This window comes from Hippichthys cyanospilos, chromosome 16 (assembly GCF_059441005.1).
Source record: "Hippichthys cyanospilos isolate Australia breed blue-spotted pipefish chromosome 16, RoL_Hcya_1.0, whole genome shotgun sequence".
NCBI lineage: Eukaryota > Metazoa > Chordata > Actinopteri > Syngnathiformes > Syngnathidae > Hippichthys > Hippichthys cyanospilos.
Window position 1 is genome coordinate 11,785,062 of NC_142384.1, and position 20,203 is coordinate 11,805,264.

General features: G+C 38.7%; 4 protein-coding genes across 5 annotated transcripts; 1 reads left to right on the plus strand and 3 right to left on the minus strand.

Moving 5' to 3' along the window:
- Positions 1 to 197: 197 nt before the first annotated feature.
- Positions 198 to 4,101, minus strand: LOC148410600 (uncharacterized). The gene is made up of 10 exons (XM_088438062.1): positions 3,945 to 4,101; positions 3,662 to 3,863; positions 3,315 to 3,344; positions 3,036 to 3,245; positions 2,681 to 2,728; positions 1,735 to 1,767; positions 1,433 to 1,666; positions 1,263 to 1,366; positions 411 to 576; positions 198 to 347 (listed from the first exon to the last, which is right to left on the minus strand). Exons 1-10 carry the CDS (start codon positions 4,007 to 4,009, stop codon positions 282 to 284), a joined length of 1,158 nt encoding a protein of 385 aa, XP_088294188.1. The 5' UTR covers positions 4,010 to 4,101; the 3' UTR covers positions 198 to 281.
- Positions 4,102 to 4,692: 591 nt separating this feature from the next.
- On the minus strand, positions 4,693 to 8,062 carry rusf1 (RUS family member 1). Its single transcript, XM_088438061.1, has 13 exons — positions 7,793 to 8,062; positions 7,642 to 7,719; positions 7,245 to 7,359; positions 7,133 to 7,178; positions 6,428 to 6,460; positions 6,253 to 6,358; positions 5,984 to 6,085; positions 5,750 to 5,820; positions 5,490 to 5,674; positions 5,357 to 5,414; positions 5,200 to 5,264; positions 4,951 to 5,127; positions 4,693 to 4,878 (listed from the first exon to the last, which is right to left on the minus strand). Exons 1-13 carry the CDS (start codon positions 7,937 to 7,939, stop codon positions 4,793 to 4,795), a joined length of 1,269 nt encoding a protein of 422 aa, XP_088294187.1. The 5' UTR covers positions 7,940 to 8,062; the 3' UTR covers positions 4,693 to 4,792.
- Positions 8,063 to 8,726: 664 nt separating this feature from the next.
- On the minus strand, positions 8,727 to 12,879 carry dcaf7 (ddb1 and cul4 associated factor 7). Of its 2 annotated transcripts, none has more exons than XM_088438022.1 (7): positions 12,511 to 12,879; positions 11,861 to 12,019; positions 11,257 to 11,368; positions 11,061 to 11,179; positions 10,635 to 10,844; positions 10,013 to 10,130; positions 8,727 to 9,865 (listed from the first exon to the last, which is right to left on the minus strand). In XM_088438022.1, the coding sequence occupies exons 1-7, from the start codon at positions 12,646 to 12,648 to the stop codon at positions 9,693 to 9,695; spliced, it is 1,029 nt and encodes a 342-aa protein (XP_088294148.1). In that variant the 5' UTR covers positions 12,649 to 12,879; the 3' UTR covers positions 8,727 to 9,692. The 2 variants fall into 2 exon arrangements, with proteins under 2 accessions (XP_088294148.1, XP_088294147.1); XM_088438021.1 differs by having other exon boundaries at positions 8,727 to 9,868.
- A 959-nt stretch (positions 12,880 to 13,838) lies between these two features.
- ccdc47 (coiled-coil domain containing 47) lies at positions 13,839 to 19,701 on the plus strand. Its single transcript, XM_088435987.1, has 13 exons — positions 13,839 to 13,971; positions 14,907 to 15,214; positions 15,327 to 15,428; positions 16,282 to 16,456; positions 16,591 to 16,712; positions 16,937 to 17,002; positions 17,100 to 17,201; positions 17,328 to 17,438; positions 17,525 to 17,610; positions 17,688 to 17,746; positions 17,826 to 17,935; positions 19,069 to 19,236; positions 19,345 to 19,701. Exons 2-13 carry the CDS (start codon positions 14,915 to 14,917, stop codon positions 19,423 to 19,425), a joined length of 1,482 nt encoding a protein of 493 aa, XP_088292113.1. The 5' UTR covers positions 13,839 to 13,971; positions 14,907 to 14,914; the 3' UTR covers positions 19,426 to 19,701.
- The last annotated feature ends 502 nt before the right edge of the window (positions 19,702 to 20,203 follow it).

A 20,203-nucleotide genomic window follows, 5' to 3' on the forward strand; every position in this document is an offset into this window, starting at 1 on the left:
AAGGTATGTCACGTGTTTAAAGGTAAAGCTCTATACCTCATCCATATTTTCCCCCCAAACATAATTTTGAAAATGGTCTTATGTTCACAGCGACTGTTTCAAAAAGTATCTGGCCAACATGCAGTTTTGACTGCGGCCAGCAAGCGACAGCAAATGCCAGTTCACTGTTCGCAAACTCGAATAATGAATAACTACACTTGTTTCAACAACATTCAAGTTTTTATTTTTTTAAAAATGAGCAATGTCGTACACCATTAATTTTATGGATGAATAAAAATAACTCAAATGTGTGCTGATGTTCCATATTGCACCACGAAAGCGCTTTCTTGAATCTGAGCATCTGTGTACTGAAAAACAAGAGAGGACATTTTAAGATGAGTTCATAACAAAGCTTACATATTAAAACTTACGGGCAGTTCTCGTGGAGAGTGGACGATTTTAGAATCGCTACAGCATAGCAGCTTGAAGGGCCTCTCTTTGGTGTGAGGATGTTCTTGGAGACATAAGGTGAACACCTTAGCAGGAAGGAAGACGTCCCAGTCAGCCGCATGCTCATCCACCAGGTCACTCACCATGCTGGTAGCCAACAAAATACAGATAAACATGTCTCTTTTTGCTCAATCTGTAAAATAAAATGCCTCTTTTTGTCCTAAGCATAAAAATACAATTATACCTTGTTGTTTACTCTACTTGGTGCTTATTCTTTTTTTAAACGATATTCGTGTCGACAGCAAACTAAAAATATGATTGTACAGAGAAACTTGTTTCTTCACTATGCACGTGAGAATAAACACTGAATATTATTTGAATTGAATATTCTGTAATAAATGCCTCAGCAAATAATCATAACATTTTTGCCAAGAAAAAATGCCTCACATAAAATGTCGTCTTTTTCCTCCCAGAACAAATGCCTCACTTCCCATTTCTACTCAGCAAGAAAAATATCTTACCTCATGGACATCTTCTTTTGCCTCAGCCCTAATAAATATTTTTTTCGTTTTCCAAAATAAAAGAGTCGAATTTTCCTTCCAAAAAAAAAAAAAATCCTCCACCGCAAAAAACTCAATTTCCTCCCTCAACGCCCCCTTTCACCCTCTGCAAAAATTAACTTTCTAAACATTCACTTTGAAAAAGACAAGCCCTGTTCACATTATTTTAATAATAATAATGTGCCATTGCAACCAGTAAGGTATCACAGTTTCCAATTGGTTTGTATACTTACTGTTGTGGCACGTGCATTCAATCAGTTTATTGATACAGACCTGTCAATGATTCGCTGCATGTTCAAATCAACGGCGCCGGTGTGCGGATGCTGTAGCACCAGCGCCACATCGGTTGTCAAAGATCTGGCCAGTTCTTGATTGATCTGATGTCACAGAGGATCCCGTCACACCTCTTCACGTTCAAAATGTCCCATATTTATAACACTCACTTGGTCGATGACTTCGCGGGGCAGCCTGGAGAGGATCCGCAGCGGTGAGCCGAAATGGACGAGGGAGTCGGCGACGGGCTTGGCGACGTTTGCGGCCAGGTGAGACGGCACGGCCGCCGCCTCCACCCACTTGGAGTAGTAGTCAGTCAGCGTCACCATGTAATTGTGCCCGTTGTGCGTTTGGGGTAGAGGACCCCGCACGTCCAAGCCCAGCCACTGCCATGCTGCCGTCACCTGATGCCCCACAATCACAATTTAAGAACATTTCGGTAGTTTTATAAAACCAGTACAGAAAGACTCACCTTAATCACTTTTTTAGATTTGTGGCCATCCGTCTGCAGAAGAAAAATCAAAACATTAGTTTGAATTCGGGCACGACCGATATATTTTTTTACAGATTACATTTATAAGTGTACTATAAAAATCTCTTTACATTCGCTTTACAGTTCACAGAATGCATCAAGAGCTGCAATTAAATAAAAATATAAGAACATTAATTCTTGTCACGCATTTTTGCTTAATTTATATGGCACAATGTATTTTATGAATATTTAATTATTTTAAAGACATACTAGATTGTGTATAAAGTAGTGACATCCAGGTCAAATTTTTTCATAATTTCCTTCAATTGCTATTTGTCGCTGCTTTCCTCGTTTTTTTTTTTCCCATGAGAAGTGCAATTGCAATAAAAAAAGAATTGGCATCATTTTTTCCATGCATTTTGATGCACGGTTATTTTTTCAGTTTTAAACTAACCTGTAACCTGTATAAATGTTGTAAAAAGTAGTTCATAGTTGTTCAAAGTTGATTTATAATGCTTTTTTTTTTCTTTTGTTAATTATAAAAATGATAGATTTAGGTATACTTATATCGTATTTATAGATAATTTTATTTATAGAAGGGCTTCGCAAAATATAACTGAGACGCACTGGGTTTTGCCATTGATTTCTGTGTAATAAATAATGACACTGGTATCAATCGTATACAACTGCTGTGAATAGTTAGAATGCATAAAAGTAAAAAGTTAAAATAATTGACAAATATCAAGTCATGTGGCCGATTATTTTTGAGTAATGTTTGACCAGTCATAATCGTTTGATTTAATTGAGTCAAATGGCCTGTTTTCATTCATTTGTTCTACTACCAGGTAATGAAACGCCTTATCCACTGATAATAATGGCTTGATTATTAATCGAATTAAATGCCAAGCGATGTACACTGTTAATTGAAGAAAAGTTGTACACAAACCTCCTTGGAGGACGTCATCTCATCTGTGTCAGGTGCCCACTGGACATCCTGTTGAGAAATAAATATGCACTCGTGCATGAAGCTAGTAGAGTAGAAATACAAGTAGCAGGAGTTGGTGTAGTAGAAGTAGCAATGGAGGAAGAGGAGGAGCAATGTTCATGGATTATAGGTGGCAGTAAGGTGAAGTCGAAGAAGAAAAATAGTAGCAGATAAATGGTCTTTACTATGGTATCTCCAAGCAGTACTTCTCTTCACGAAGATTATTTTTATCAAAATAAAAGAGGAAATGACAAGTATTTGAGAGAAAGTGTTGACATCATCCCTTTCAACATCTTCATCGTCATGGGTGGCTGACCTGCTTGGCGCAGTAATCTCCGTGGAAGAAATGTGGGAAGGATGTGATCTTGATAAAACTTGGGTCCATGATGATCCTCCATCTGACAGCTTTCTCCTGCATGTCCACGTCCACATCAGCATCCGCCAACTCTTTTTCAACGGGCACGTTGTGACTCGTGTTCGTTGAGGGCACGACCGAACTCGATGGACTGGCTTCGATGCTCACTTGCTGGGGAAAAATGTTCAATCAAGTCACTATGACTAACGCCGCATTTGATAAGGTAATAGTCAAGCTCACCTTTTTTCTTCTTCCTCTTGAACTGGCTGTCTAAAACGAGATGAGTCACAGTATTTATCATTTTCAAAACATGACTTTACTTTTAGGCCACATTAGGTAATTTGATCTGACATATTCGCTAACTAATCCGATTTGGCGATTTTTGTTCTCTATTTATGACCTAAAATTACATCTTTTCCATTTACAGTAAACCATGCTATATACAGAAAGCCACATTTTGTGGTAGCTCCTGTCCCGTTTCTGCTTCCCTAGAAAACAACAAAAAATAAAGACTAGAAAATATTTTAAAAAATAAGTGAAAAAGGTGCATCGTCCATGGCTTGAGTCCATTGGCATTATCGACAAACCTTTTGTTTGCTAACTTGGTCTTTAGGTAGGAATATGGTGGGCACGGCATCTTCTCGAAGCTGGACACACTTTCCACTTCGGTCTAGCTGTTGCTCCTCAAAGTGTTTGCTACACAGCACAGAAAAGCGTGAAGGCGACCAGTCCTTCAACTTCATATTGGCCAGCCATTTCTTCAGGCGTCGTTCATTGCACAGCGGGAACCTGCCAAACACAATTTGTCTTTGCTACCGAACTAAAACTGTGCTTGAGGTGAAACCGGCAAACGTCGTATGTCTAACTCACTTGAAATATTTCTCGTCGACATCGTCGGGGGTTTCGCACTCGTACGCGCACTTATAACGGCCCATTTAGAACAAAACTTTACGGCACATTTGTTTCGTTCATCATTCAGAATACATCAAGCTATCGTAAGTATTGTCGACTATATCTAATTTTCAAAATAAAACTTTTAGAGGTTATGGCCAAACGCGGATTATACTGTATTTGAAATCATGAGCATCACGTCATATGTATAGTGTTGAAAATTGACGCGCGTTAACATCGGTCATAGCATCTAAAATATGCACTGTATATATATATTTTTTTTTATTATTTACCTTTTTCTGACACCGCTCCTTGGCGGATGTTGTCATTGTTTTCTTCTTCGGTGCTTTATTAAAGTGTTTCAGATTAAAAGTGCCCCCTAACGGATTATTTACAACTACAGTGCTGTATATATTTGCACGTAAAAATAAACTAACATTCACTTTTCTATCCCTACGAAAGAAAGGCGTTGATTTAAAAATTCTTATCTTGCCTTGGTTTTGTTAGCAATAAACATTTAAGTAGTGTCTAAAAGGTTTGGAGCTCCAGTTGCACCATTATTGTCACTCAGATATACACGTTTTCAAGTATACTTTTATAATTGACTATTTCTGCATTTGCTAGCAGATGGTTTATCATGTGGTTTAATTCTAAATTATCTTCATGGAACAATAACAAGGCAGTCTTTCATAACAGAATCATACACAGAATTTCACACCGATATTTGAAAAAAAAAAAAAACGTTTTATTACACATATAAAATAATACAGACTGATGTCACAGTGAATCATGTAGGATTTACTTCACTGAGACATTTATAGGTGCGGTTAACTGATTTTTGGCTTCCACTCGAGCCTCCACTCATCCCAGTTCAGCAACGTTCTCGTTATGTCCCACCCCGCGGCTTCCACACCTGTCAATCATACCAATCATCTTATCAAACATCTTTTAAAGCGGCTGCTTGCGGACTATCACGTCAGCTCACCTTTGTGAAAACGATCAAACTCTGTATCCATCAACTTGTAACTCTTGTGTACCATTTCCCAGAAATTGTGATTTTGTCTTGATGGACTCAACGTATCGCTGAGCCAAATGGCTTGACACATCGCTCTGATTTCATCTCGCGTGTGTGCGTGCTTTGCCAAACACACACATATGCAGCCTAAAGAGTACAGAAAAATACAGCTTAAATATGCAGTGGGGGAAGCAATTTTTTATAACAATTATTTTGTACCCTTTGTGACGCCCAGAAGGAAGGGTGCATTCTTTTTCATCAAAGCCAAACGTAACTCCTCCTGACTATGGAAAATATTATGCCAAATTGTATTATACAAACATTTAAAGGGATACTTTTAAGTCCAAAAGTGATGCAAAAATGAACAAAGAATTACTTTTGGATAACTTCCTGAAACCTCACGCCAAGCTTGATGGGTAACGTTTTCCGGAACTCTAAGGAAAAAATGATAACAATATCACTTAAACAATCACCCAAAAATGTAGTGCAACCAATCGCGCATCCTATACCCATAAAGACAGGTTCCTCCCGATTGGCTTCCAGTGGCGTCGGGACACGTCCGTCTCGCAAAAAGCATCGGAGCACAATGGCGAGCCGTGCCTCGTTCAGCGTTTCCATGACCACCGAACGTACCGCTTTGTAGTTGGCGAAGAGGTGGAGGGCAGTGAAGAGGAAGAACAAGATGATGGTCAATCTGGCAGTTGGATGAAAAAAAAACATCAACCAATAAATATCTGGACTAGCATTACAACTATCGTTTTCAACTTACGCTGGATTGTCTGTGACGAGCGGGATGAGAACCAAACTGACCAGGAGTCCGGCTAGATTCACCAAAGTCTCCTGGCATTACATTTGGTAACGTGTGACATTGTGAAACATCTACGTTTTGTTTTTTTCTGGCTCAACATTATTTGCTCAATTGTTAAAACAGTACATTATTAGATGCTCTTTTTATGAAAGACACATTTGTCGCTACCAAAATATTTAAGAATAGTCAACGCACCTGACTGCCATCTTTGGCAGAGATGTCGGCCATGTTGCCTCTGCGAGCTTGGTGGACGGTCAGAGCGGCTCTGGTGGCTCCACCTGCCACGCCAACTACAGACTGAAGAACATTAGCAAGAAAACAGCACGAGCTGTGTATTATTATTTATCGTACAGCAGTTTCCTTCAGTAGAGCGATGGGAGCCAGGAAAAATAAAAAAACATACTTAAAAAATGCCATAGAAGTGGTGGCCCTGGCTATTATGTCTCTATTTATATTTGAATTACCTTGAATATGCCCGATGTGCACACAATCAAAGTGAACCAAGCGGGAAAAAACGGGGCCAGTATTTCCATAAACATGGCGATGTCATTGAGTATGTCTGCAAAAAGCCTTGACAAACATTGGCACCGAATTAGTCAGAGAAATAATAAGATTTTTTTTTTTTTTTGCTGAGCATACCTCCATTTTTTTGCCTCAGAATCCAACTTGTTTCTGAGACACAGAAAGTCGGAGGATTAAAACCAACAATAAAAAAACAGTTAAGGTTTACACTATTTGACCAGAATTGACAGTTAAAAAAAAAAATCACTTTTTTTTCCTTTAATCCTTAAATTTATTTAAAAATCTGTGTTGTTTTACATTTATTGAAGTACAGTCTTTGATCAGTACTACTTGGTCTTTTTTACACACATCTGTCATTTTGACAGGGATGCATACTTTCAAATTAATACGCATCAATCAGACGCATCGTTTTTTTGGCATGTGTATTTTCATTCGTATGGTGTTTACTAAACTGTTACATCACTAAACATTGTTAAGTGATATCACTGCAAAAAAGAAGATATTAATTTAAGATATTTTGGTGTATTTGTATCACTGTTCTCGGGATATCAACAACAGCTCCTTACAAAGATTCTGGGATGTTTTTTTTTAACCTTAGACTTACTTTGTTCTTTTTACTGCAAAATTTTTGGTACACCAAATACTCCTGTTGGGGCCCATAGCTTTTTAGTATTGCGAGTCCTGGGGACCCAACAGTTTCAGAAGTAAAAGGAGCATCGGTACTTCAATTCCAGTAAAAAGCATACAAATACTTTTGTGCCTCTCACCGAAGGTGATCCATTACTTGTGTCTCTATCTGAAAAGCACAGTGCTGAGATTTACCCTTTTAGCCAGGCAAAGACAATCCTTCCCAACATGCTGGTTCCATCTACAAAAAAACGATTGAAGCATATCAATATACAATGAGCAGCATAACAATATACATTATATTTACCTCTTAGCAGCCAAGTGACTGTAGCTGCAGCCACTGTGGCTTCCTGATTTCCCACTCCGACACCTTTGAGTGATGCCTGAGTGGCCAGCGTTCCTGACAGAGAGCTGGAGAAAGCCTGAGAAGAATGAAGTAAATCATTAGTGATGGTCATTTATATGAATGTGCCATTCTGACTATTAATTGACATTGAATGTCGCTAATCTATTACAACTTGGTGAAGAAATGGAATAATAGTAGTGGGGAAAATCGGTGTGTTTTTTTTGAGGCGGTGGAACAGATTAATGGCAATGCCATCCATTTCAATGCCTAAATTGATTTGAAGAATAATTTATGTTTATAGCTTGGTCATGGAACAATCAAATCTCGTAAGTCGAGGCACTACTTTACAATACAGTACCTGCAAAGTATCCCAAAATTGGTACTGCAAATAGTCTGCACTCACACTCTCCGGATATCCTTGAGGCAAAAACACACTCTGGAATAAATAACCATTAAAAAATTTAGATAAAACAGAATTAAACTGCAGCGTTCGTGTAAGGCTTCCTTACCTTAAAAACCCCGACAAATGAGTTTCCTTTCGAAACGGTATCTCTGCTGAGCCTTCTCCTCTCTATTGCTCCGTCTTTTGCAACATACTGCCACGTCTCATCACTACCGTAACTCTCGGTGGCTAAAACAGCACTGCAGTCCTCCATTTTGCTTTTGTGCAAGACGCCCTGAAACTAATTTATAAACATTTTAATCTATTTAAAGTTTTTGCAAGGCAAAATCGACACGTCAGATATCGAAGCACCCTTCAGGTTTACCACCGTGTTTTCTTCCGCTTTTTCTTACATGCAGTGTTTTGATTGGTAGGGAGGTTTATGACGTATACATAATGCCTGCCAATCCGGGCAGATTCCGCTCTATTTCAGAGTTTATGCCCCACTGACAACTAACCAACGATAAACGTAAACGGTAGTTTTGTAGGGGACGATATTGAATGACCAAAAAAACTGCAAATTTTACATGAAAAACATATTAAACAAGTGAGGTGGGATTGGTTGTTACCAGGGCCCTAACTGCAATGTCATTTTCAGGGCACCGCAAGCGGCAAAATGGTCACCCCCAGAGATGTGCAAAATTTCTATATCAATCAAAATACTATGTTTACATTAGTGGGGGTGCAGAGAACATTGTTAAAACAGTTTTTGGCTTGACTTCCCCTTTAATTCAACTGTACAATATTAACAAGGCACAATGACATATATGCGTATTACTTGAATAAACATTCAAACGTAATTACAGTGTCCTACAGCACAAGATAATTTTTTTCCACCTCACTTTGTTTACATAGCCTTTTTCCCCAACCAAAGCATCCGGATTGGTGTGTAATACCGAGGTGAGGCTTTGCAGACGTCTTAAGAAAGTTGCTATCAGCCGTCAATGAATAAATGAACATTCAGTACACATTCAGTCTAATAAATGTATAACTAACACAAATTGAGTTGCTACATGGAGGAATACAATTTATTAGAGAGCAAATTCCATGAGACCTAATGCAAAAACAAAGCCTACAACTTCACTTTGCTATCCGACATTTTTAAATGCAGATACTGTATTTATGTATGTACACTTTTTTTTTTTTCCCCTTGCCTTGCATTGGCATGCTACAAGGACACGGCCTCGACGTGTAACAAGATGAAAGGATAAAAGTCCATTTTTCTAGCACAGGGGAGACTTATTTATAAAGAAATGAACAGTCTGGAGTTGTTGTCCATAGGAAAAGTGAAAGTTGCGACTGGATTGAAGAACCCAGTGGAATCTGTATTCAGTCTTCACAACACAAACAACCGTGATTATAAAGATCATCTCACAAACATTGTCAAAACCTTCTTCAGACTTCCAAGCACTACATTACAGAGGAATATCAGGGCCACCCAGAAAAGGAATATTAATACTAGCAGATTTTAAGTCATATATTTTCTCAGGAGAAAAATAATTTGAAGACAACTGATGTATTTCCAATAAAAAAACAAATATTTGCGGGTGAAATTACAGCAACAAAGTAAGAAGAGATCTTTAAAGAGAAATAATGTTTTTGAAAAAAAAAAAAGTTACTGAAGTTTTTTTTTTTTTTTTTTTTTTTTTTTTACAGATATGTTGAGGAAATAAAAGATGTCTTTTAAGGTGTTTTTCCCCTCAGAAAAAATATAAGGGCTAGATTTTGTGTATCAATCATTCCTTTTCTTGTCAGTGTGGAATTGAAGCTCCTCAAGACTATAAAATATCTACCTGGACCGCAGAATAAATAAAAAGCTGGAACACAAAGAGTAGACGTAGAAGACAAAGAAGAAAGTGAATGGCATCACAGACAAAAACAAAAAAAAAAGAGCCAGGCTTATTGCGGAGTATGAAACAGTTCAGAGTCCTTTGGAAGAAGTGGGGTAAAAATCCCTCTTTCCCCTTTTAGACACGCAGGATCTCCAGACAGTTGTTGTAGCAGATAGCAATCCAGTCGGGCTGCGTGGACGCCCACTGCACATTGTTGATCTCGCCCTCGGCCGTGTATGCCAAGATGGGGTCCTCGATGGCGCGCGGCATCTGCTGGATGTCCCAGATCAGAGCCTGGTGGTCGTCGGCTACCGCGGGAGAAAGAAAAATAAACAGAGAGGTAGAAGACATGTTTTTTTGCAAACAAATGTACATGCTAATCCTTTGACCTGGTGAAATAGTTCGATTAGACTAAAATAGAAAGAAAAAAAAAAGTTTGTTGGTGTGTGATTTACCTGCGGTGCAGATATGACACGAGGAGTGCGGCGCCCAGGCAATGCCATTGACGCAGGCGCGGTGGTTGTTGAGGCGAGCTACTGGCGTGCATGGCACACGCACATCCAGGATCACAACCTTTTTACACACAAACAAATCTTGATTAATGTGTGTTATTTCAAAGTGAAATCAGGTATATAAAAAAAAATCAACATATTCTTTCAACATGTAATATATTTCCCCACTAAATCAGACACATTATGATTATTACTAAATTTCATGTAATATGAATTAAGCAGCAAAATCCACCTAGATTTATTAATCTCAGAGGGCAGCCATTTTGTCACTTGCTGATTAATACAGTTGCTCAGGGCTCAGGTAACAACAAATCACAGTTCACCTTGCAAATGGCACATGACCAAACACAGAGAACAGGTGAGCTGTGGTTGGTTGCTACCTGAGCTCTAAGCCACTGTGATGTCATTTTCCTTCCACGGCGAGTGGCAAAATGGCCGCCCTCTGAAATGAATAAAAACATTCAAATTCAACAAGCCAATGTTAATCATAATGCCTTGTTGAGACTAGTGGAAGCACCATTTTTTTTTAATGTGACTTTCCCTTTTCGTATTGTGTAAACCAGACCTCCATGCCGTCCATGGCCATGGTGGCCAAATAGTTGGGGTCCTGCTTGTTCCAGCAGAGGCGTAGCAGCGGATGATGCTGGGGGTCCTCATAGATAATGGTGCTGTGCTCCAGGTGCCGCAGATCGAACATTCGCACTGAGCCATCGGCGCCCACCGAGGCGAACATGTCGCGGCCGCCACCCGCCCGGCTGAAGGCGATATCATACACCTGAGGGGATGAGAATCATATGATCACACTGGTGATAGGCAATATGCCCTGAAAATAAATCGTAAAAAACAAACAAACAAACAAACAAAACAATTATTTTTCCCTACTTTGCTTATATTAATTTACACAAATTACAATAATCATCCAACTGGACTCTACTTCTATGATAGATAATGCTTTAACAAAAAGGCTTCTTCGGGCCTGGATCACACCAACCTCTTTGTCATGAGCGATGAGCTGCGTCTTGACGTGTCCTGACACCAGATTGACGCGACCTAGGACCTGACCTGTCTCCAGACCCCAAATGGTGCAGGTGGTATCAATGCTGGATGTGCCTGCAAAGGTGGACTATTGTTAGGATACATCTGATTTCTGCAAGATGGCCCCTCAGATTCTTCTTCTATCTTCTTACCCAGCAGGTTAGGGTCCACCTCATTCCAGTCAAAGGATGTGAGCGGCGCGCAGAAGTCTGAGTTCTTATTATTGTTCAGCAAACATTCAAGACGTGTTTCTGTGTCGCTAACCTGCAATGTAAGAGGACATTTTCAGTAGCTATTCTTCTCCATCAGAAAATACCCTAGAACAAAGGTGGTCAAAGTATGACCCTTACGGTTCTTTAATCTGGTCCACGAATCACTAATGTCAAGAGCCTTAATGTTGAATAATAACACGGCACAAAAAACAAGACTAAATGAATGAAACCTTGTTTCTATTGCGTGGCTATAATACCTGAGCTCATTAAAGGATTTTTTTCCCAGTTCTTTTCTTTATAATTGCTAGTTAACGGGTAATCATACAGATTATTAAATAATTTGTTTAGAGTATCAAACGACAAATTAATGACCTACATCAACATTTACTATTACATATATCAGACAAATATAAAATTAATTGATCATGCTACAAAAAGCACCATTTGCTGTTCTATGGTTATGGTTATCATCACTCTTGTTCTTTAATGTGAGTGTTACATTAAACAAACACAACAAAAAGCATGGGAGGTTTGCTCAACATACCCTCCAGATGCGTAGATAGTCCCCGCTGGTGGCCAGCAGATCCGGGTAGACACCCTTAGTATCTGGTATCCACATAATCTTGGTGGTGGGGTACGGATGGTCAAAGGTGTTACGGCAAACAAACTCTGAGCTCTCCTCTTCTAGACCCACTAGCTGGACCTGAACATACACACACACACATCATCATCACAATTACAATCACTGATTGTGAAAAATCATATATATATATATATATATATATATATATATATATATATATATATATATATATATATATATATATATATATATATAAAACAACCTTCATTTTGGACTTCTCTCAAGTAAAAAAGCTTTTTGTTTTTTAATAAACCCCATGACATTCCAAAAGTCATAAATAACGTCCCTAACAATCCCAACTAATTAATACAACGCATCATTTAATCATCATAATATGTATTTTTTTTAACTGCCACTTACTGACTTTAGGGTATTAAGAATCCTTATTTGACATAACTGTACTTGCAGTGAAAATACTAAATTCAATCAAGCATTGCTCCGCTGCACAAAATAACTAGCATTAGCATCCATCGCGTTACTATTTTTAGCTCGGGTTTTGATCTAATACGCCAAATGCAAATAATAAAAAATAAAAAAAATCTTGCAGGCACCTTGTTGTTGTATTCTTCCACAAAACTTCCCAGGGCCAAGCGAAAGCGTTTGTCCGGCCGGACGCTCCAATTCATAGCGTAGACTGTCCATGGCGCCTCGTATTTGTAGATTTCTTTTCTCTTGCCGTGCAGCGACATCCTAGCAGAGCGGAGCTAACACGTTTGCGTTAGCTAACCGCGAATTATGTCTCAACCAAGGAAGCGAACGGGACCACGATTGTTCAATCTGTGAGAATGAATAGTACAAATAACGGTAGTAGTCGCCGCCGCGTCGCGATAACGCTAAAATAACGTAATACAATGGCCACTAATCAACAAAGAGTGTCAGCCATAGCTCGAACCACCAAGCGCTATCAAGTTAGGGGAGTACCACTAGACGTCTTCCGGTTATGTCTTTCAACGTAGATTTTTTTTTTTTAAATATAAATCCAGTATTTGTGTCACACTAACAATGCAATTATGATTGACACACTTTGTAACATGTTAGATATCTCACTCTCAAGTGTGTTGCACTTTCTTTTAATAATCATGGTGTCAAAAGTCATGCAAATGTTTTGAGTATTATACATTTTTATATTTTAAATCGTATTTAAAAGCTTTAAGTATAAATACTGTTGATGGTGTGTTTTGTAAACATCATTTTTTCTTAGTATTTTCTTTTTATGTTTTGTACTGTTGAGAATGTGTTAAAGTGGATACTTTGTTCACAATGGGTCCTGGGGGATTTCACAAGTATTAAGTCAATACATTGTTTTAAATTGAATCACCAATTAGTATTCAACCTAGGAACTTAGACAAGTAAATAGGGTATCCACAATTTTAATCAAAAGGAGCTAACTGGATTTGAACTCAGGTCCCTTGTCTGTAAAGCGGACCCGCTGCGTCACCAAACCACCCTAAATTTTTAATATCACAGAAAAAAGGTGAAGAACCACTGACAATGCGTTTACTTGTCAAGAACCTTGGCCAGACAAGTTAGAAAATATAAATGTAAGGCCGTAATGTAAGAAATGTAAATGTAAGACGAATGTATTGATGTTATTGAATATAGACCCAAAATACGAATCATTTTGAGGATTGTCGCTGCTGCGACTATAAAACCACTAGGTGTCGCCAGTGTGGCTATTTTATAAGGCTTCAAGGCATGGATCCCTTTTCTAAATCAATAAGGTTAATAACTCAAAAGTTTCAAAAGGCTTCTTCAAACCATATTTAGAATTTTGTTTGATACCAACGTTTTGTCAGATTAAAGAAGTGTGTTCGTGTGAAGTTAAAGTTTACTTGTATTCGATTGCGCTGTGACTTAACCCAAGTCTCGCGTTGACAAACGAAGTCTCGCTACCTTAGTTTTACTTCAGAGAGGTTAAATCTGTGTCAAGGTTCCACCAGCCACCCGTTGAAGTAAACAAATATTTTGGGGCTGTTTTATTTTTATTTAAAAAACGCAACGCTAAATCGGCGGTAAGGTTCCGATAGTGTTCCGGTTCTTGTCTCTCTGTGTTGAATCTGTTTACTAAGTCCTACAATCTTCCTTTCGTGATCTGGGGCTCGTGCTAGCTAGTTAGCATGCTAGCAGCAAAGCTGGTTTGTAGTAAAGTGATCGGGGGGGTGGTGTGGCATGGGTGGGATTACCTAGAAACTACGGTGCTAATTCTTCGAAAATTGCGTTCGTCAAAACTGGAAATGCACATCGTAAAATCACTAATCATTTATCTTTATTAATATGTCAACGTGTTTTCGTCGAATGTGTTGCTTTAGATAGCTCTTGCGACAAATCCTGAATCAATCCGTATGGTTTCTAATGTTGAGTCAAGTAAAGTCAAGTAAAGTAATATCCTCCTTTAATTTATCCTTTTTGAATATACCAATCTATAATAATAATATTTTTTTGTTATTTTTTAGCAGTTGTGCTTTCTTATATTGGGTCAGTAAGCTGTCAGTTGGCAGGCTCCTCGTGTTGTATACTTGAGTTGAGACCATTAATCAGCTTGTTAAAATGAAGTATCTCGCTACATTTAAGGCAACGGTTTAACGTAATAATTTTGAGTGACCTAAAGAGAACTAATGTTTTTAACATTACCACGACCCGACCTTCAACTATTTTTTCGAATTAGGAGTCATCGCTTGGTCATTCTTTGCTTATTTGCCTTGTTTTGCAAAAAAAAAAAAAAAATACGCCTAGTGGCAGCAAACCAAGATAAAGTGGACTCTTGCTTTGTGCAGGTTGGCAGAATGCTAACAGTTTTTCATCCCCCAAAAATACAAGTCGAAATTTTGGTGGAGTGCAATGTGTCTCGTGCATATCGACCTAAAGAACTATGAAAGAAGTTTGCTAAATACCAGTATTTGATTATTATGACATTCTTAATGTTTGTTTTGGGCGAAATCCTGCTCAGGCATCACCATGCGACGTTTGCCCTTCCTGCTGCTACCTCCCCTGCTTCTCTTGTTCCTGACTTTGCCCGTTTCCATGGGGCGCTACAATGACGACTTTGACGATGGCGAGGACCTGGGCGACTTTGATGACAACGACTTTGCCGAGTTTGAGGATACAAGTGACGACGACGTGCCCGAGACGGGCACCGCCCCACCTTCGCCCCTTCGAGGCGGCCCTTCATCGCAGCCTGATGAAGATGAGGATGAAGACGAGGTCACGGTGGAACTGGAGGATGACCAAGATGGTTTTGATGACGCTGATGGACAGGTGGGATTGATTTGTAAGAGAGTAATGCGGGGTGGGTTTCGGCTAATGTCAAGAAGAAAATAGTGGTGTTTGTTGATCATATAAATAGAGTTTTCTCTGATGTGCTTTTCAGGATCAAGATATTTACAGTAAATATGACCAGGAGGAGTTTGAGGGGATTGGGGACATGGAAAAAACTGGCCACCCCATGAAAGACCCCCTCATAATCCACACGGTAAATCTCATTTAACTCACAAAGCCTCCACTCAGATTATTGCCATCATGTCTTTCTTTTGCCTGCTGGGTCTAATTATCAAATGTTCTCTGAATATTCAACGTTCGCAACCTTCATGAGGCTTGGTGGATGGGTGAATCTTAAAGTTTTTTAAATAAAATACCACTTTTTATTTGATGATGATACATTAATTCCAAGATTTACTATGTAAATATTTTACAATTCAATAGTTGATACCAGATTTCTTTAGTTCTTAATGAAACAGGACTGATCATCATTTTGTCAAATGAAAATAAAACATTTATTCTTTTCTTTTATTTGAAAAACAAAGGTAAATATTTTTCCCTATTTTCTGACATTATGACCCAAACTAGTTAACGGGGAAAAAAACCCCCAATATTTTTGCACTGTATATCTTTTTTAAAAATAACTGTTTTTGGAAAAATGCGAAGTGGAATTAAAGCATTCATTTATCCTTCCAGGATTGTAACCACTTAATCCGCTTGAGTGATGCTGGGAATATGTTTTTAAAATATTGATTAATCAAAAAAAAAAAATACTGTATATATTATTGACATTCATTATTCTTGGCCTTATAATACTGTGTTTGGTAGTGGGTGTGTTTGGAGCATATTGTAAAGACAATTTTTCACTTCCTTTTCCAATTTAGTTTCAAGTAGTACTTTTTGAAACATTTTCAAGCATCAAAAGTGAACCCTAAATATCAATATAATTGAATGCTGCCTACACAAAGACTATTGAAAGCTGTTCAACGTATTGCATAATTTAAATGATTTTTTCATTTGTAGCGACACTGCCTAACACAGACTTTCTGTCATTTGCTTGTGTTCAGGTTCCACCCCATCTTCAGAACAGCTGGGAGAGCTACTACATGGAGATCTTAATGGTGACTGGCCTGCTGGCATACATCATGAACTACATGATTGGCAAGAACAAGAACAGCCGCTTGGCTCAGTCCTGGTTCAACTCTCACAGGGAGCTGCTGGAGAGCAACTTTGCTCTTGTGGGTGAGTTTCGCGTGTGTATGTGCGTGTTCCTCTACAGCATTTTGAGTTTTTTACCAACATAGTGTGGACATTATTGAGAAGGGAGAACATTTTGTGATGCAACAACAGAACAGGTAAAAGCTGTCTGCTCGCAGGTGATGACGGCACCAGCAAAGAAGCAGTGAGCACAGGGAAGCTCAATCAGGAAAATGAACACATCTACAACCTTTGGTGCTCCGGGCGCATCTGCTGTGAGGGCATGCTCATACAACTCAAGGTAAAGGGTGTATTGGTTTGTTTGCGGTATGTTTAACTTATTTAACTCAGTCAGCTGCCAGCACAATAAAAATAGACTTTTTTTTCATGTTTATAGCTGTCAATCGCAGTGAATGGGTTAACTTATTCATTGCCAACTCAGTATAAATAAATTTTTTTACATCTTTAGCTGTCAATGGCAGTTCAATGAGTTAATGAGATCTGTGCGTACTTTTGTGCTTGCAGTTCCTGAAGAGACAGGACCTGCTTAATGTTCTTGCCAGGATGATGAGGCCCACCTGTGATCAAGTGGTTGGTTTCAACTCAACAACAGTGTTAACACTTGTGCTAACGGTAGTGTTCTTTTCAAATAAATTATGTGTCTGTTTTGTTTTGTTTTTTTCCATAGCAAATCAAAGTGACTCTGAATGATGAGGACATGGACACATTTGTGTTTGCTGTGGGCACGAAGAAGGCGATGGGGCGCCTTCAGAAGGAGATGCAGGACTTGGTAAATAACCATTTTCTCCATTGGGATGCTGTACTCTTAACTAGATGGCTTGTTGATCATCCAATAAAGACTTAAACAGTACATAAACTATCAGTGAAAAATGGGCTTGTGATTGATTTTGTGTAGAGTGAGTTCTGCGGCGACAAGCCAAAGTCCGGAGCCAAGTTCGGCCTTCCAGACTCTTTGGCTATTCTTACAGAGATGGGTGAGGTCACGGACGGTGTGATGGACAGCAAGGTGACCTTTGAAATACTTTCTTTAAAAAATGTGAAATGTGATCTTCACTTCTGTATATGTCATTCTATGTGGTTGTTGTTTCACAGATGGTCCATTATATCACCAACCACGCCGACAAGATCGAATCCATCCATTTTTCGGACCAATTTTCTGGTCCAAAAGTTATGCAAGAGTGAGTAAAACATTTCCTTATATACACACACACACATAATTTATAGCTGTTTTGATTGATCCTGTGTTGTTTTTCAGGGAGGGTCAGCCTTTAAAGCTACCTGAAACAAAGAAGACATTGCTGTTTACATTTAATGGTCATCATTGTTACCATACACATTTCTTGATGTCAATGGCCGACATTGTCCCTAATGTTGCCGTGTGTGTTTTGTATAGTGCCTGGAATGGGTAACACTTCTCCCAAAGACATGGACGCTCTGCTGCCCCTCATGAACATGGTTATCTACAGCATCGATAAAGTCAAGAAGCTACGTCTCAACAGAGAGGTAAACACACACACAAAACACATCCAAGACCAAATGCACAATTATGCAACAGCACCAAAACACAAAGATGCACACGCACATGAACACTTGCAAATCAAGCAACACGAATCAAATACACACAAACACTAAACACAAACCACACAGATTAAATCCATACATACGAACAGCACAACCAAACACGATAAAGCTTTAACCATGAAATAACACTAAAACACACACTAAATGACAACTATAGATGACACACATGCCATGAACACATTCACACACTAAACCAACAGCACATTCACACAGCAACACCAGACATGTGTAACAACACTAATTGCATACACAAACCAAAACAACATACGTCAACGGCACACACCACCGGAGCTGCAATGATTAATCAACAACTACAGTGATTGATTGATTAATTAGTTAATTTTTTTCCAAATGCTCAGAATCGTCTCTTCTCAACAGTAAATTGATATATGGTTTTTCTAGTTCTCCATGAAAGAAAACTGGTTATCTTTAAAAAAAAAAAAAAAATGCTGTTTGGAAAGCAATGAATAACATTCACATTTTCTGATGTTATAAGCCAAACCAGTGACTGAATCATAATTAGTTCATGCCAATTTGACATAATTAAATATTTTTTAACTAACATTTTTGAATTTGAAACATTATTTTGATAACATGATTAACTGACAGAATAATTGGCTGATGAATTGATTGATAAAATAATCGTTAGTTGTGCCCAACACACGTCAGATGCATACACACAAACATGCCAGGAAAAGCACAGACACGCACACAACAAGATGTAATATACAAAAACAAACCACTTCAAAACCAACACATTCAAACATCACAACCCACACCAAAAACAGACTAACACTGAACACACACATACACATCACACTGCAGTAACTAAACACATAATAAACTTAAACCACATTACACAAACAAATTGAACATGCAAACTCCCATGCCATCAAACATGCACACATATTTACTGATCGCAAAATACATACACATGCAAAGAAACACACATGAATAAGAAACACACTTGAAACCAACAAATTCAGACCAAGCAAGCAAACGTGAAGGGTGCAAAGCATTTAAGAGTCTCCCTGCTCCGCTCCTTCACCCTACAGGGGAAAATGAAGGCAGACCGCAACCGCGCTCGCGTAGAGGAGAACTTCCTGAAGCAGACACACGCTCAGCGCCAGGAGGCCGCACAGACCCGACGTGAGGAGAAGAAGCGGGCTGAGAAGGAGAGGATCATGAATGAGGAGGACCCTGAGAGACAGCGACGCCTCGAGGTCCCAAAACAACCACACCCAGATCTGTTTTTTTTTTTTTTTTTAATATTCTGCAACCCCCAAATGATCACAAAGTGAATTAATATTCCATTGTTCTTGTGTGTTTAGGAAGCGGCTCAAAGAAGAGAGCAGAAGAAGATTGAGAAAAAGCAGATGAAGATGAAGCAGATCAAAGTGAAAGCCATGTGAAGTTCGCCCATCCCTGTCAATGACTATATGTCATAATGGACTTTTTTTTTTTTTTCCCAACAATCAGCACCATCATTTTGTGGACTTTGCTGGACTTTTAAAACTGCACTTCGTTTTAAATCTAAAGCATCACCACGGGGCTCCATTGATTTGTAATCATTGCACTAATATAATCAATAATAAAATTTTAACTTATGTCCACTGTGAGGTTGCTGTCCTGCAGACTGTTGCTAATGTATATCTGAGTAAAAGTCAATAATAAAGTGCACTGGCGTCTGCTGTCTTGTTTCACTGACAGGATGACATCTGCACTTTAAGGACTGGAAAGGGTGTGGCTGTGTTCTAAATTTAACTTTTGTGTCAACAGGCTGGACTAAATTTGGTACCATCACAGCACCACACAGCCTCATGAACAACGCGATCACATTACAATATTTTAGAAAATAAATCACAGAACATGGCGCATTGAAGTATCATTTATAAAACCCTTGAAGGCGATTGGCAATTTTATAGTATTAAAAAAAAACAGGACTAATATACAGTTTCCCCTGTCATTTTTAATAAAAATATTTAACAACGCCTACGTTGTTCCAAGCGCATATTACGTCTGAAATTTATTGAGGCTATTAAGTTCAATTCTGGCTAATTAGCCAGGTTTTTATATGCTGACGTTCTTTTTGTCTGTTTTTGGTGAACCCGCTTGTTGGATTGAAAAATGAAGGATTCGATCATACAGTATGTTCAGTGTCAAATTTGTTCCTCCAACAAGTAGGACAAA

Excerpts from the sequence above, each read along its gene's own strand:
- LOC148410600 (XM_088438062.1), bottom strand. The coding sequence starts at position 4,009 with ATGGGCCGTTATAAGTGCGCGTACGAGTGCGAAACCCCCGACGATGTC. Across the intron at positions 3,246-3,314 it reads CAAGAGGAAGAAGAAAAAAG|CAAGTGAGCATCGAAGCCAG; the intron begins GTGAGCTTGACT and ends ATTTTTCCCCAG. Across the intron at positions 1,667-1,734 it reads AATCTAAAAAAGTGATTAAG|GTGACGGCAGCATGGCAGTG; the intron begins GTGAGTCTTTCT and ends GTGGGGCATCAG.
- rusf1 (XM_088438061.1), bottom strand. The coding sequence starts at position 7,939 with ATGGAGGACTGCAGTGCTGTTTTAGCCACCGAGAGTTACGGTAGTGAT. Across the intron at positions 7,179-7,244 it reads AGTCACTTGGCTGCTAAGAG|ATGGAACCAGCATGTTGGGA; the intron begins GTAAATATAATG and ends GTTTTTTTGTAG. Across the intron at positions 5,821-5,983 it reads CTGCCAAAGATGGCAGTCAG|GAGACTTTGGTGAATCTAGC; the intron begins GTGCGTTGACTA and ends ATGTAATGCCAG.
- dcaf7 (XM_088438021.1), bottom strand. The coding sequence starts at position 12,648 with ATGTCGCTGCACGGCAAGAGAAAAGAAATCTACAAATACGAGGCGCCA. Across the intron at positions 11,369-11,860 it reads ACTATCTACGCATCTGGAGG|GTTAGCGACACAGAAACACG; the intron begins GTATGTTGAGCA and ends CTTACATTGCAG. Across the intron at positions 11,180-11,256 it reads GGTGGACCCTAACCTGCTGG|GCACATCCAGCATTGATACC; the intron begins GTAAGAAGATAG and ends CCACCTTTGCAG.
- ccdc47 (XM_088435987.1), top strand. The coding sequence starts at position 14,915 with ATGCGACGTTTGCCCTTCCTGCTGCTACCTCCCCTGCTTCTCTTGTTC. Across the intron at positions 17,611-17,687 it reads GGTCCAAAAGTTATGCAAGA|GGAGGGTCAGCCTTTAAAGC; the intron begins GTGAGTAAAACA and ends GTTGTTTTTCAG. Across the intron at positions 19,237-19,344 it reads AGAGACAGCGACGCCTCGAG|GAAGCGGCTCAAAGAAGAGA; the intron begins GTCCCAAAACAA and ends TTGTGTGTTTAG.